This window comes from Uranotaenia lowii, chromosome 1 (genome assembly GCF_029784155.1).
Source record: "Uranotaenia lowii strain MFRU-FL chromosome 1, ASM2978415v1, whole genome shotgun sequence".
In the NCBI taxonomy this organism is placed as follows: domain Eukaryota; kingdom Metazoa; phylum Arthropoda; class Insecta; order Diptera; family Culicidae; genus Uranotaenia; species Uranotaenia lowii.
In genome coordinates this window covers 135,854,949-135,871,304 of record NC_073691.1, presented here as the reverse complement: position 1 = coordinate 135,871,304, position 16,356 = coordinate 135,854,949, and the positions used below count along the sequence as shown (strand labels likewise).

At 35.7% G+C, this 16,356-nt stretch overlaps 1 protein-coding gene across 2 annotated transcripts; it reads right to left on the bottom strand.

Moving 5' to 3' along the window:
• Positions 1-2,160: 2,160 nt before the first annotated feature.
• On the bottom strand, positions 2,161-15,979 carry LOC129739024 (uncharacterized). Of its 2 annotated transcripts, none has more exons than XM_055730397.1 (2): positions 15,259-15,979; positions 2,161-2,994 (listed from the first exon to the last, which is right to left on the bottom strand). In XM_055730397.1, exons 1-2 carry the CDS (start codon positions 15,665-15,667, stop codon positions 2,462-2,464), a joined length of 942 nt encoding a protein of 313 aa, XP_055586372.1. In that variant the 5' UTR covers positions 15,668-15,979; the 3' UTR covers positions 2,161-2,461. The 2 variants fall into 2 exon arrangements, with proteins under 2 accessions (XP_055586372.1, XP_055586373.1); XM_055730398.1 differs by having other exon boundaries at positions 2,161-2,952.
• Between the last annotated feature and the right edge of the window lie 377 nt (positions 15,980-16,356).

Genomic DNA, 16,356 nt, shown 5'->3' with positions numbered 1-16,356 from the left:
GTCTTTAGATTTTTGATGCAACAAAAGTTTAAATTACTGGAATTTTTCAAAGTTCACTACTTTGCGCAATTTTTTTTACAAATTGAAATTTCATCTCTTTTTGTGGTCCACCGTCAGGTTGTACCCGGATTTTCAGTGCTTTCACTTTGTTTGGACCAATCAAAATTATATTCATTGGAAAGCAAATTTAATCTACATTCTAGTGAGGTGCAACAAATCACGCTGTGAGATTTCACAAAAATATGAAAATTATAAACGTAAAATCATTCCTGAATTTCTAGAACAACAAGCAGCACGTCCAGCAAAACGTGTTTGTTTGCTCTCCGAGTAGGTACGGTGGGTGGTGATTTGGTCAGAGAGCGAAGCCGACAGACGAAATAATGATGCGTGTCGTACGTTTCTTGGTTGGAAATTTCCTATTGATAGTAGTTCACGTTTGCTTGTCACGACACGCATCATTATTTCGTCTGTCGGCTTCGCTCTCTGACCAAATCACCACCCACCGTACCTACTTGGAGAGCAATCAAACACGTTTTGCTGGACGTGCTGCTTGTTGTTCTAGAAATTCAGGAATGATTTTACGTTTATAATTTTCATGTTTTTGTGAAATCTCACAGCGTAAATTGTTGCACCTCACTAGAATGTAGATTAAATTCCCTTTTCAATGGATATAGTTTTGATAGCTTCAAACGGCGAGAAAGCACTAAAAATCCGGGTACAACCTGATGGAGGACCACAAAAACAGATGAAATTTCAATTAGTGAAAAAATCGCGCAAAGTAGCTAACTTTCAAAAATTCCAGTAATTTCAATTTTTGTTGCATCGAAAATCTAAAGACAGCAAAATGTTAGAATTTTAATAAAGTTTGTAGTCATATTTTTTAAAACACTCTACCATCGCTCAAACAGTATTTACTAGCAATCGAATGAAAAGTAGGTTTTGTAGATCACAAAAATATTTCTTGTTTTCATGATGCAGGCATTAACTTCAGCATTTATATACATAAAGCAAATATTTTTTTGGACGTGTAATATATAAACTACAGCAGTTTTCGTGAGGCATGATTTTTCGGATTTTTTTTCTTTCATGCTGAATAACGAGAAAACTTGTAACTTTAGCTGTATATAATGTTCTAAACATATTTTACTGACATTACAAGGTTTCTATTGATATAAGTTTTATATGAAGTTCATAATAATTCAAACGACTTAAATAGATTTTACTTTTGTGGTGTCAAAATGACACCCAAAGTCGGAAAAGGGAGTTTTTTGGTCCAGGCTTCCAGGGTTCGTCCATAAAAAAAGTAAAGATGCAATATTGAAGAACTTTTGATTTCATTCAGGGTCCCCGAAAAATTTTTGTATTTTAAAGCTTCTGAAAAAAAGTTACAAGCCTTCATACTTGCAATGGTGTCAAAATGACACCCTAATGCGGATGAGGGTTAAGTTAAAACAAATCCATTGAAAAAACTTGCCTTCATGATTTTGAAGCACGTCATCAACAAAGTCGAACTTTGAGTTCGAGTTGGAGTTCAAACTTTAGTTTACTTAATAAGTCTTTCAAGCGTTAAAAAATAAAATTATTAATTAAGATCATTTATTCACATTTGATGGTCTCAGAGTCAAAGTGGTTATGATGATGATTTTATTAGATTTTCAAGAATTTCATTTGTGAGATCTGACCACGACCAAGAGATGAACTGGACTCTTACCTGTAGCCCGCAACGGAGGAAATCTGTTCCGGCTGCTCCCAAACTTAGATCCACTTCCGTGGATACGTAGGTACGTGGCACCTGTCTTGACTGGCTGTTGACTGGGGCAGGAACGAGAGGTATGAGCGAGGGAGGTGAAATGCGATGTTTGCTGTTATTCGTTTAACAAGGGGTGCCTCGATGATTATGTAATAGATTATTTCTATTGAACATGTTATGCTTGAAACAAAAATACAAGTTGCTGAAAAATATATGGAAAATGGTCTAACACAACAACTTAAAAGCGTTTTATCTCGAAATTAGGTTATATTTACTTATATCCGTGTGGCTCCCTATGAGGCCCTATTTGTCATCGGTATATTTACATTCGGTATGACTTTTTCGTAAATGAAATAAACCCTTTTCGGTAATTCTTTCAGGTCTGGGAATTTTCGAAGCATGAAGTATTTGAGCATCTTTTGATTCATCGTTTTATACAATTCATTCGCACATTTCGAGACACAAATAAATAATTTAAATAGAGTAAGCAACAATAAATTATCAGCATTAAGCATCAAAGTAGAATTAGTCAGTCATACCGCGATCCACGATTGGTACGTCCAATCGGGAGGGTTAACCATTTGTCCATTAATTCTGATCGGTTGGTGAAAGTTTTTTTTTGTTTTGTATTGATAAGTTCTTTTTGGGATAGTTTTTGGTTCCAAATTTGACTGTACATTTGTTCAATCTATGGCGATTTGTTTCCTGCTTTCAGTACGCATGGGCGGAGCTGGAAGAAGAAGAAGAGGAAGATGGGGGAGATGATGAGGAGGAGGATGAGGGTGAAGCACCCGAAGAAGAGGCAGAGTGGTAGGCAGTCGAGCTATACGAGCTGGAACTTGGGTAGTACGAGCTGTAAGCCAAACTGTGGGAGGATCCGGAAGTCGATGGTTCCCAGACGCGGGAGTACGGGCCACCGGATTGCGATTCCCATGAGGGGGCGCCATAGCTGGAGGTCGGGGCTTCGCTGGTTGCTGAAACTGGGGCTCCATACTCAGCAGCTGGGGCTGGGGGCATCATTGGGGTCATCGACATCATTGGCATTCCAAGGCCGGACTTCTTGACCAGCTGAGCAATGATGAAGCCGAGAACGATGGTGATGGCCAGCTTGGACAGGATAAGAGCCTTCATCGCCTTCAGACCGATAAGGGCAACGAAGATCGGCATCAGGGCCTTCATTTTGAGCTTCAGCAACAGCAGAACTGGAAGCAGGAGTTTCTTCTTCAGTAAATGACCACGGGATTCTAGAGGGGGCAAGCGGGGACAGGCGACGGAATAAAATGGATAGTTTTAGTACGTTAGTTATGGTTATATGATGTTTATGAGTATTTTTCAATTTATCCGTCTTATTTAACCATTTACCACTATTATTTAATCACTTGAGATGATTTTTTCCGCAACAAAATATGAACAGTTCATCTTTAAGACCTCGAAATTCTTCCTTTCTTGTTAATTACGTTGAAAATTCAAGAGAATGAGTAAACTTATTTGATGTTTGATATTGACCTTTTTTTCGTTATAACTAAATCAACTGTTGCTGAACTAAACGAGAGTTTAACCAAGACAAGATTTGGAAAAGACATTGCTAGTAGAACCCGCTGAAACCGGCGGGCTAAATGCGCATATTTATGTTTTTAGCTATATTTCATTAACACTTGCAATATTTTGATATTATTTAATTGAAAAAGGTAGAAACTGATGTTAAGCATACGTCAAGGCTGAAATTTTGGTGAAATTTTATACATCACTAGTTCTTTTGCATGAAACAACGTTAGGTATGTCAAATGGCCATATTTCATGGAGTTATTTTGTTCATATCGTATTTTTCGGATCAGTATGGAGTTCTTCTGTTTTCACTGCAAGATTGTGACTTGAGCGTAGATTTAATGTTTCAATGATAAAAAGTAAAAAATGTATAAGACTAATCTATTTTTTCTTGATAAAGGCATTTAACCTGCCTGATATGGGCATTCAGAACCTGTCTCTGATTCCAATATCTTATCATTTACAACTTTGCAAAAGCTTCAATTTGTTGAATTTCCAATTTCCAGATGAATAACAAAGAAAAATCATTAAATTTTTGTTCACAGAAGCTTTACGCACGATGATTAAAATTCAATATATTTTAACAAAACTGACAAAAATCTTGTTTGAATTTTTAATTTTTTTTGGCTTTATATAACAACGAATTTTTTTCATGCCATGTGTCAAAAGCGTATTACTCTCAAAGTGCACTGATTAGATGCGTTGAATCTCCAGCCATATCGTCAATCGGCTGTATGCGCATATTGAGTAGTATGCTGTTATTCAATATGCGCATTTAGGAACACTTCCCCCTTTGTAACACTAATCTTGAACTCCGCTTATGTGCCACGATTTAAAATTAAGTTTTCAGAGGTTTTTCAATTCCTTTCTTCTAAACTTTTTCAAGAAATTCCTGATCGTATGTGCCCGGATATTGCTTGGTTTTTAAGTTGAAAATTTGGATTCCACGTCCCGCAATTTTCCGACCTTGCTTAACCCTCCAAAGCCGTTAGGGTCAATATGACCCGAAGCGCTGATTCAAAGCATCTTAATCATCATTCCAATATACTGAAAAACTGAATTTTTTTTAGAGACCAAGGATTTTCTATGAAAATCATAATCAAATTAACGGAAAAAAAACTTCAATTTGGATTCAGTAAATCGGTTCATTGAGAAATGAGATAAAGCGAAGCAAAGACAAAATTGGATGGCTTTGTTTTAAGTAGGATTTCTTTCCCGTGAAATCCGAGATAGAGGTCAAAATGTTCATCAGACCCCCTAATGTTTATACATCGTCAGATAGATGTATTCTTGACAATGTGTGGTATGCCATAGTCTATTAGTGACTTGATACCAGTTCAGTGTATAAGTGATGCCTAAAGCCTTCGCGCTTTCCTCTGTGTGTGTTGGTTGGCTTGTCGTGGCATTCATTGAGTAGGCAACCTTGATGGGGTCCAGTCGTGTGTTGCATGTTGAGTGATTCCTTGCGAATGTCCAGCTCACATAGACAATTCCACAAATAAAAAAACTTCAAATACTGAAAAGCTGTCAGAAATTATACGCAATTTTAAAATAAAATTGTTTTTTAGGACTTATTTCATTCGGAACCTACTACAGACAACCTAATTTATTTATTTTGAAATATTTAGAAACTAGAATAAATAGCCTTCAAAATGAATCTAATATCATCGAAATCGGTCAACATTTGCGGCCACGAGAAAAAGAACATACTACAAGTCAAATTTCTCCGAAACGGATATTTCGCGAACAGCTTTGGAAGGTTAAACACCAACTTTAAGGGCCTTCGATAAGATCTAGATGTTTGAAATAACTCTTTTTTATCGCTGTTTAATGAGCCATTGGTATTAGGTAAAATCATCAAATCATTTTTTTTCGTAGGTGATGGAAAAAATTATACAAACATGAGCTACCAAAGAACGAAAGAACATAAGCCGTAAATATCATAAATTTTTCGAAAAAGATTCAACGGCTCACTGGCAGGACTTGAACCTGCAATCTCCGCTTGTTGTATCTTTTTAGAAAAATTCATGATATTTACGGCTTATGTTCTTTCGTTCTTTGAAAGCTCATGTTTCTCTAATTTTTTCCATCACCTACAAAAATGCAGTGTTCGGCATTGAAGCGCTAATCGCTAATTTGTCTGCTCCGTTTTTGTTAGATAACCATCGTTTTCATTTATTTTTTCACCTTGCCGACCCCTTACACTGAATTTATTACCTGAAATCGATTGCCCGTCCTTCAAAACTCTCGTGTACCAATTTTCATCTAAAACCGTTGTATAATAACTACAATATCGCATTAACAGTGAATTGTTAATATGGACGGCCCCTTTGGCCGATCCCTGACTTTAATTTGGATAAGTGAAATCTATTGATTGTCCCTAATAGCTCCTATGTGCAAATTTTCATCCCAATCCCATGTATGAAAACGTCAATATCACTAAAATATTAAAGTTAATATGGACGACCCCTTTGGACGACCCCTGACTCCGCATTTAGCATCTTGAATTGATTGCTCGTCATTCAAAACTACTATGTGCAAAGTTTCATCTAAATCTGATGTATAATAACGCCAATATCGCAAAAACAATAAACAGTCGATATGGACGACCCCTTTTGCCGACCCCTGACCCAAAATGCAATGCCTGAAATCGATTGGCCATCTCTCAAAACCCTCATGTGCAAATTTTCGTCACAATCCGACGAAAAATAACGTCAATATCGCGAAAACAATATTTGTCTTGTATGGACGACCCCTTTCAGAAGGGGTCATCCGAAAATCCGAAAACATTTTTCATCATTCCTGGTCCTAATGAACATACATGCCAAATTTCAGCTCTCTAGCTCTTAAGACGGCTGAGTCTATAGAGGACAAACAAACAAACAAACAAATAAACAAACCCACAGAAATTGCTTTTTATATATATAGATGAACAAAATATTTTTCATAACTCTTCATTTGGCATAAAAAAAAAACTTTACAGATAAGTAAAACGTATTTTAAGTTCTGAATGTGTATAAAAACATAAAAATATAGGTGATTCAAGATGTGTAGCCCACGATTCCCCACAAGCTATGATTTGCAAATTGGTTGCGTTTGTGTGACTTATTGATGTTTCATCAAAAATTCCTTTTCCACGTGAAAGATCATGACAAAACTAAGATCATAAGCGTATGAGCATATTTTTGTTATGAACTTTAGGTTCCCCATCGATGAAATTACCGGGTGTTTTTTTAGTCATGTAAGTAAATTTTTCTAACCATTTTTAGCTTGATAAATAAAAGAAGCATATGATGCGTATTTCAGTCAACAACTCAGCTTTGCTCCCTCGCCGAAGGAAAAAAAGGGTTCAGTTTTGAGTTAGCAGTTTGAACTCCGTGTTGAACCACCCCAAGGAAGAAAAGGGAACTTAACTTCAAGTTCATAGAATCGAACTATATTTTGAACATCGGTCAAACTTTATTTTGAATTTAACAAAAGGAGCATGTACCATTTCAAAGCTCTTCTGAAATAACACTTTTTTACCATAACACAAATACACAGTTTTGAAGTGCTATTTTCTATAAACGCACATCATGTTTTATTAATAAAACATCGAAATAACGAATGAAAAACCTAAAACTGTTAATAATAAAAACTGCTTGGAAAACTTGTTATCAAAACAGTGTTAAAAATTTGATTTGGCATGATCAAAATTATGACATGGCCATTCCGGAAAATGAATCTTTCCCTTGAAAACTCTTCCAATTTTTCCTTGAGGATATGTGTTACGGCATTATAAGGCAGAAAGATAAAGTTAACATCCAAAATATCCTCCCTGAAAAGTATTAGTAAATGGTTAGCAATTCTTTGGTTATTTTAAAAAATAAATATTTCAATTTAGTCTTTTCGCAATATTTCCAACCCATAGCAAGAAATTGTCCCCTCAGTAGATTCTGTTCTGTTCTACTACAGGATCTTTCTTCAATAACATGATAAATTTGAGGATAAATACAGATACATGGAGTTTTCCAACGAAAAGGTGTGTATTTTGGATGATCAGAATGAATCTCACTATTGATCGCAGTGCAATTTATCTCTCCCCGCACAGCTTAAGGGGAACAGATGAAAAAAATGTAGGGTAAAGGACCCTACGACAACGGCTTAAGGAAGCGTTTTTCATTATTTCAATAGAATTGCCTTCCACGTTGTTTTAAAACTGATGTTTAGTAATTGAACTATATTTCTAATACTGTTTTATGAAACTATGAAGGAAATAGATCAATCCATTACGAACTTTTTAGTCAATTTATGATTTATTTTCCTCATTCAAGTTCCTTCATTGTCGTACCAGGTTCCTAATTCCGTCGTACAAGGAGACCGAAATTGTCTCAATTTTTTCCACTCTCTTCAGAAATACATTTAAAATTTTGCGGTTGCGGTTCATGCAATTAGCATTCGCTTACATCGAACGGATCAACCGCACAGGATAACAGCAGAAGTTCTTTCAAGTAACCAGCAGGGGTGCCAGGTGGTTTCGTCAAAAATCAGGACAATACAATGTAAAAAATCAGGATTTTTCAGGACACCTCTTGTGGTGCTGTAAACGCCTTGATTTATGTAATAACAGTAAGCAGTTTCTTAGCTAGCCTGCAATTCATATCGAAAAACACCATTTAAATATCATCTGAATCGAAAATTACCATCTGTTAAATGGGTTAAACTATTTATTACAGATTTGTTCGATTTCCTCAAAGTTTAACTAAAAATTCGATTATATTTGAGATGTTTTTATGGAAATCAGGACAATTAATAACATTTTAGTGTCCAATTTTCAAAAATCAGGACAACGCGAGAGTTTTTGAAAAATCAGGACGGTCTCTCGAAAATCAGGACAAATCCTGATAAATCAGGACACCTGGCACCTCTGGTAACCAGTCGCAATAAGCCATGAAACTAGGATAGCTTTATTGTAAACAGGTCTACCATTGCTTGGCTAATGCATCTGCAGGCAGCAGAATATTATACCTTCTATTCAATTATACCGAAATTGTCTCAAACTATTCCTCCCTCATGAGGTATAGATTTGAAATTTTGCGGTTGCGGTTCATGCAAATGCTATTATTTACTTCGCACGGATCAATCGCGCAGAATAACGGCAAAGTTCGAATGAGCTCTAAGTCGCAATAAAATGGTCTTGCCAAGAAATCTCAAGGTAGCGTTATTGTATCTAGGTACCATTGCTTGGCTAAGGCAATTGCAGGCAGCACACCCTGCAAATGTATTTTGTACCAACACACTCTCCAACGGACAGGGCTGCCATGATCCAGGATTTGTCTGTAAGATAAAATTTCATAACATTCATACAGACATTTAACACAAATTACAATGCACAAATTTACACAAAAACTACCCATATTTAAAGAACATCAACATTTTTAATAGAACTATATGTTTTTCTACGTAATGAGACTGAATAGTAAGACATTTGAGGAGAGGCAGAATCACATTTGCGTTTTGTCAACATGTGTATTCTTATACATGTGGGAACCTTGGCGAAGGATATCGAAACAAAGCAACGCCACGTTGATGCGTGTAATGCGCATTAGACTGGTTCAGCTCATCTATTCGAGTTTTTTTTACGAGCGATAAAACTTTTCGACTTTTTCATTCAAACTGTAATATGTCAAAAATGACAAAACGTCTTTTGTTGAAAATTCACTGAGAATTTATAAAATATGAAGCAAACATGAGTCAAGTTTTAAAACTTATATGGTAGGAATCAGCATAAAAAAGGGCTTCGATTTTGTTTTATTTTGAACGATTTTATGTACAAAAAATCATATCTTCCGATTTTTTTTATCCAAACTTGTATTGAGATCAAAACAAGAGACTCGTGAACTCTTATTTCAAAGTTTAAATTATTCATTCATCTTAATTCTCTTGTCATTTGGAACTTCAACGGGAGTTTTTTGCATCGATTTCCATGCATCGTCAAAATTCAATAGAAATCAAGGTTAGCGGTCGAGGAATTGATTTTTTTTCCTCAGTTATTGATTCCCATTTAGAGAATTTCTGAAAACTGGAGAAGTTTATGTTTTAGTTTTCAAGGATCTCTCAGTGACCATTTTGTAGAGCAAAGCCTTTGGTCGTATGTTAGATAATGCAGTTTGAATGAAAGAAGTTAAAAAAAAAGTCTTATTTTCATATAATTGATGTACCTAATGTTTCAAATACTTGAGAGAGGTTTAGTGTCATCAGATAATCGAACCAAAAATAATCAAATCTTAAAATATAAAATTATGAAGAAACAACGTCATTGGAGTTGAACGTTAGAAATGTGTAAAGTTGGAGATATTCTTGCGTGCACTCAAACGTCTATTAAATTATGCACGGTACTGGTAGTAAATAATTTGTAAAACACCAACCACTTAGCTTCATTTAAATCCATGCATTATACGCAATGCTGAATACATTCAAGTAATTTATTAATATAAAAAGACTTTTTGCACTTATCTCCCAGCGCATCTAGTTCCTAGCTTCAAAATCCCGACTGTGGTCAGCAAAAAATAGTAAAAATGAACCGGTCTAATTCCAATTCTGGCAAAACGGTTTCCTATTCCTGTCGCAAAATTACGACGAATTATGGGGGCCGAGCGATTCGATTTCAATCGAATATTGACAAATTTATATAGTTCAGATTAGCTTGAAATCATTTTTCCAATTTTATTTCAACGCTTTTCTGTTGAATTTGATGATTTTGATTGTTATATGCATTGACAGGAAGCGTTAAAACAAAGAAACACGTTGGGGGAATCACTAAGTTCGTCTTTCAATATGGCGGAGTGTGCCAATAATTAATTTCACTTCGAGATTTTAAAATCAATTATCTCAAAAAATAGTTTGAAAGTGACAAATTTGTGATAGAAAATAAATTCGCAGGCGTAAGTTTATCATGTGAAGTAGTCTATTAAAGTGTAAAGTTATTTTTCGGCTCTAAAACATGCATTCATGAATTAAGACGAATAAGAGGGATATGACGGAGGTGGGTACACCTACCCTACTGTCTTTTACTTGACAAGCCGATCTGAGGAGTTTGGCTATCCATGGTATAAACACAATATATTGAGCACAATCTTTTGTTATTAGCGAATTTTGGGCCAGTTAAAAAATTACTAGTGGTTTTTGCATGAAATATTGATAATGAAATTTGTTCCACAGCTTCCAATCGGTATGACTTTGAAAACTGTCATGACATTATTAAGGAAAAACTTTGAAGTGAGTAAAAAAAATCAGGTTTAAGAGCTTAAATAGCTGTGTGAACCACAGCTAAACAAAAACAAATCAGCTTTATCACTTTTTACCTAAGTTATCGGATGAGTTGAGGCAAAATAAATATTCGATGGTTTTTTACCACAACAGTTATTAAATTTTTAAGTTTAATATATTGTAACCGTGTTATCATTAAATGATGACAAAATGATGATGTCTAATTTCTCACATCGTGAGATGGTTTTTGATGTTTTTGATACTCATAAACAAAATTAAAAAAGCGAGCAATAGATGCACAAATTTTTACAATTTTTGATGCCGTAAAACCTTTACCCAACATGACGGTTTGGCTTAATGATATCACCTTTAAACTTTATATTGCTTTTATTATCCTCTACCAACACTGTTGGTGTTAAAATGTTTTTCAGACAATCACCACATTTTTTAAATACATATTTTTATAATTCAGTTGCCAGTCTGGATTCAAACGCATCAAAATGCAAATCAAAAATTCATCTTTTAAATCTTGTTTCCATACGCTGGAAAATGATTGTTTTGCATCACGCGTTGGTTTATTTCAAAATTTCATCCATCCAAACATTAATTATTACGATTTCAGCAAGTTAACTTTTTTTTAAGTATTGTTCACCTTTAAATGTATATATGTATGAATGATTTGTAATCATGGGCAGAAAAAATGTAAAAACTAATTCGAACAAAATCGAAAATTACTGAACTTGGAGCTTTATGCGTTATAACATCACAAATATACTACGTCAGATTGATGTCCCATCAATCTTAAAACTTTTCATGTACAAGCGGTATGATTATTTGTGGACATAGTGTATTTAGAAGCAATCAAAGTTGAAAAGTATCGTATGATGCCCCAGTTGACAGTAGCAAATTTTTCGTTGATTGATTAAGAATAATGTAGAACAAAATTGTAGATGAAACTGAAATTTTATAGTATCATGATGTTCATATTAAATATCACTAAGTCAAAGGCGGGGCTTGTGATATAGCTCAGTTGGCAAGCCTGTTGTCTCCTGAGCCGATATCCGCAAGTTCGAGCCCAAGAGTAAACATCGAACACAGTTGTACCGGATAAGTTTTTCAATAACGATCCGCCAACTGTAACGTTGATAAAGTCGCGAATGCCATAAAGATGGTAAAATGACTATAATCAAAAAAAAAAAATAAGTCAAAGGCCACAAACTCAAAATCCCTATTCATCTAATATATAAAGATGAGTTGGACTATATATGTTTGTTTGTTTGTATGCACCTTATACAAATCCACACCGCTGAACCGATCAGCCTGAAATTTGGTACAGTGATGTGTTTGAACCAGGGTAAGGTTTTAGTAATAGTTCTGAGCCCCTCCTACCTAAGAAAAGGGACCCTCCCATACAACATTCGATTTTTTTCCCACGTACCAAAAGTCATGGCACCCATTTTGGCAAACCGATTTTTTTCCTTTGGCGGGGTTTTTTTTCACCATCATTATGGGCCGAGCATTAGCAACGGGCAACGACCATTCCAAGTTCACGTATACTGGAAAGCAAATCAAAGCTTGCTGATCATTGAAAATTTGAAAGGGGGAATTTTGGCGGGTATTTTTATTCCTTCTTCTGTTCTAAGCACGTGGTACTGGTAGGAGATATTTGAATGCAATACTGAGCCTACATTTTGGATTGAAAAATACAACTAGCCTGTTAGAAATATAATGAACAGAATTGTAGTGATTTTCAAAGTGCTATACAAATATACAGTGAACTGAACAGTGAACAGTGAATTGACTTCTTCAGCTGAATGAACCGATTTTCATAAATTCCAGCTTTTATGAACCAACTATTGTCGAATTTTTAGAATCTCTCATAGAGAAAGAAAAAAATAATAAGATTCAGAGTTATAAGTTGAAGGCCTCGATTTCAACGCCTTAATAGCCGTCGGGGAATTTTAACGGGGGATTAGAAAATTGACCGTGTATTATCTGGAAAAACTTTTGGAAACAAATCCATTACATGAAACTTTCAATTAATTAAATCTGAGGTTTTCAGTTTTATGCAATTCTAATCCTTTGGCCAATTTATAACTTTTGAGTCAATTTGTTCAATTCTACCATCCAATTTAGATTAAACTTATAGTAGAACCGTTTAGTACAGCGAATTTAAACAAATGAACTTTAAAATTGATCACACTTCACAAGCATTAATGGGATGAATGTCCAAGAATAGGAACATTGAAATGTAACTCACATATAAAATTAGAATGGTTACTTCGGTTCAGAGGTGGTTTGTTTTCAAATACTTCAAAAAACTAAATGTGGAACTTTCACATTTAAAACCAAGTACTCATAAAACAGTGTGAAATTAAAAAGCGAAAAAAGTACACAAATAGTTTAAAACATGCAATGTGAGTCTTCAACATGGTTTACAGATTCAGATGTTTGTTTAGAAATTTCAAAGTAGATAAAGGTCTTATATATCATTGTACAGGGAGATCATCCGTCTTGAAAAGTGGAATGATATCCAAAAGAGATTTTTATTTGAGGCAGGATGGGAAAGATATCAAAACAATTTGATCATTTGAAGATAACAAATAAAAGTCCAAATCTTTTCAAACTTCCTAAAAAATGGTGGATGAAAAAAAAGTTTATCGTGATGAATAAACTTTCAAGGGAAATTATTTGGTATGTCTGTTAATTTAAAGCTCATACCTTTAAGTTTTTCTATAAAACGAAAACGATAAACACAGTGAATAATCCCAATAAAAAACTGAACAATGGCCAAAGATGCGCAAAATTGCTTATAATGACATAGTTTAATATAAAAATTCTAAAAGTAAAACGACTCATTTTGATTTATGTTTTATGTGAACCCGAGCATAGCCGGGTAAAATCAGCTAGTCTTCTAATATATAAAGATGAGTTGGACTATATATGTTTGTTTGTTTGTATGCACCTTATACAAATCCACACCGCTTAACCGATCAGCTTCAAATTTTGTAAAGAGATGTAGTTGAACCATGGTAAGGTTTTAGTAATAGTTATGAGCCCCTCCCACCTAAGAAAAAGGACCCTCCCATACTACTTTCGTTTTTATTCCCATAAACCAAAAGTCATGGCACCCATTTTTCAAAACCGAATTTTCCTTTTTGGCGGGGTTGTTTTAACCATCACCATGGGCCGGGCATTAGAAGCAACCATCCAGCAGAGTTCATGTGTACTGGATATAAAATCGAAGCTTGCTAAGCATAACAAGTTTGAAAAGAGAAATTTTGGCGGGTGTTTTTTCCTTCTACTGTTCAAAGCACGTAGTACCGGTGCGAGGCATTTGATTGCGATAATGAGCCTTTATTTACGATAGGAAAAACTACTTGCCTGTTAGAAATTTATTGAGAAGAACAGTGGTTGAGGATCTACTAGAATATGCAGTGTATAAAGTATGGATACATTTGTTCATGTTAATTATGAATTGACTTCTTCAGTTGAATAACTATTTGGACTGAAAAACAATGTTCCAGCTTTTAGGAACCAACCATTTTCGAAACTTCTCATAGGGAAACAATTAATAAAACTGAGGGTTGTAAGTTCATGGCTGCGATCTGGTATTCCATTCTACGGGTAGATCTTGAAAAGAGGTCGTTAACATTTGTTTACAAGCTTAATACATTGGATTTTCACTAAATAACCCATGGAAAAGTTAAAAAAAAATTTATCATTTGACGAAAAAAAGGGTAATTCAATTGAAGCTTCTTAAAAAAATGGGGTGTAAAATGAGGTTGCCAAAAATTGCCGTATCGGGACCGGACAAATACAGCCAATTTTATCGGAAAACCTGCTCAAATCCAGCATTTGATTTTAAAATGTTCAAACTGATATCCTGGCAATATCCGGGCAAACTTGGTCAAAACCGAGGAATTATTCAGAAAAAATAACGAAAAATATACTTGCAATATTTGTTTTCAACAAACCGCATCAGCAGATTTTAAACTGTATATCAAGCTTCCTAACACGAGTCATGATGATTTCTAAAACTTGCCATTTAAAACTTCCTTTTGAACGTAAAAATGAAAAAAAAAAGAAATAATTATAAAATCACAGTTTATGTTAAGTTTAAAAAATGATGTGAATAAATCCGGGCTTTTTGCAACAAAATCCGGGAAACCGGGCCTGACCGGACTTACTTCAAGTTTTGATTCAAATGTTCTAGCAAATCCGGATAAATCCGGGCAATTCAAGGGAAACTATTTAAAATTTCTATTAGCAAACCTAAAAACTATTAGTTATTCAATAATATGAAAACGATAAACTTTGCTAATAATCCCAATTAAAATTTTAAGAAGACTAACAAAATTTATAAAGCTCACATGGCCAAACATGGTCCAATTTGTTATCATGATGAACAAAAAGCTTTCAAAATTTCAAAAAGTCAAACGACTCATTTCGATTAATATATGTGAACCCGAGCAAGGCCGGGTAAAATCAGCTTGTACTTAATAAAATATTCCGCTTTATCACGTTATAATATTAATATATTTTTTAGAAAAGGTTAAAATGCTAATTTGCATGCATACTTAATTTCATTCACATGCTCAGATGATATGTTAAAGTTCTTGTTGCGGTAACTTTCGAGAAGTTCGCTTAGTTTTGTTCATTCAAAAAATCACTCTCACCAGTCACTTTCCGCATAAACTATTAGCAATACCCACCAGTGGCAAGTCCGGCCGGGATCGAATCGAACTTGATACCCTTATCGGCCCGATAACTAACGACGGTTTCTTCCGAGGGCAGCGCCAGACGGAATTCGTTCGTTGCCAGAACACGGGCAACCCGGTCGAAGATAACCTTATCTACGTTCTGTTCCTCGAAGGCACGAGCCTGTTCCTCCTGAAGTCCCAGCAGGCCATCCAAATAGACCAGCACCTTGCCCTTGAGGCAGTTCATTGCCGAGGAGCTGTCATGCTCGAAACACTCGTTCACAATCGACGAGATGAGCTGCTCCGAGGAAGCAATCCTGGGGGTGGCTTCTTCAATCAGATTCGAAGCTATCGAGGCACCAGAAATGACACTAAACACCAGAGCACTGCCCAACACTAGTAGATAGGTGAACGATTTCATTTTCCTTTTTTTTGTTTGCTGCTCTCCTTAGCTTTTTGTTTTGCACTCTTATTCACACTTTCCTATCCTGCTAGAAGTGGCCAAGGACCTGGTCCACCACGTCGTTTTTCGTCCCTAAATTAATATTTTAATCTATGCGCGTGTTGATTAAGCAAATGGCAGCCAGCTAATGATAGGCCATTTGACACGGTGCGAGTATTTTATACCAGGTTAGGTTTCCGCGATCGATGTCCAGGGATCGATCCCAACTATTGGCCACACGAGTTCAACCAAAATCGGAAGCCAACCAAACCAGCCGATCGTGCTAGGGCAATGGCGAAACACCAAATAAGCGCCAGTGGCCGTTTTTGGTAGGTATTTTGTCTCGGCCTGGGGAAAGAGAGCACCCACCTACGCACACGGTTCCATGGACGGATGAATGGATGGTTAGATGGATGGGGCTCATGGTTCCCGTCCGATGAGGAGAGGCCTCTCTAGGATTTCCAAACAGACCGAAGAGCTGGAGAGACTCTGTGGAATCGTTTCAGTAGCCACTACTGCTGCTACTCATCAATATTCCGGGCACGGTTCTACGGTCCGTTCGCTGACTTCTTCCCTCGTCGGATTCGGAACTTTCAATCAATACCTTGGCATAGTTATGGCTCATGGAGAAAAATTTTGACCGCATTTGCAAGAATCACTTTCCCTCG

Bases quoted from the DNA above. Each gene is read 5' to 3' on its own strand.
- LOC129739024 (XM_055730397.1), bottom strand. From the start codon at position 15,667: ATGAAATCGTTCACCTATCTACTAGTGTTGGGCAGTGCTCTGGTGTTT. The intron at 2,995-15,258 runs GTGGGTATTGCT...TGCCCCCTCTAG, and splicing joins CCCGGCCGGACTTGCCACTG to AATCCCGTGGTCATTTACTG.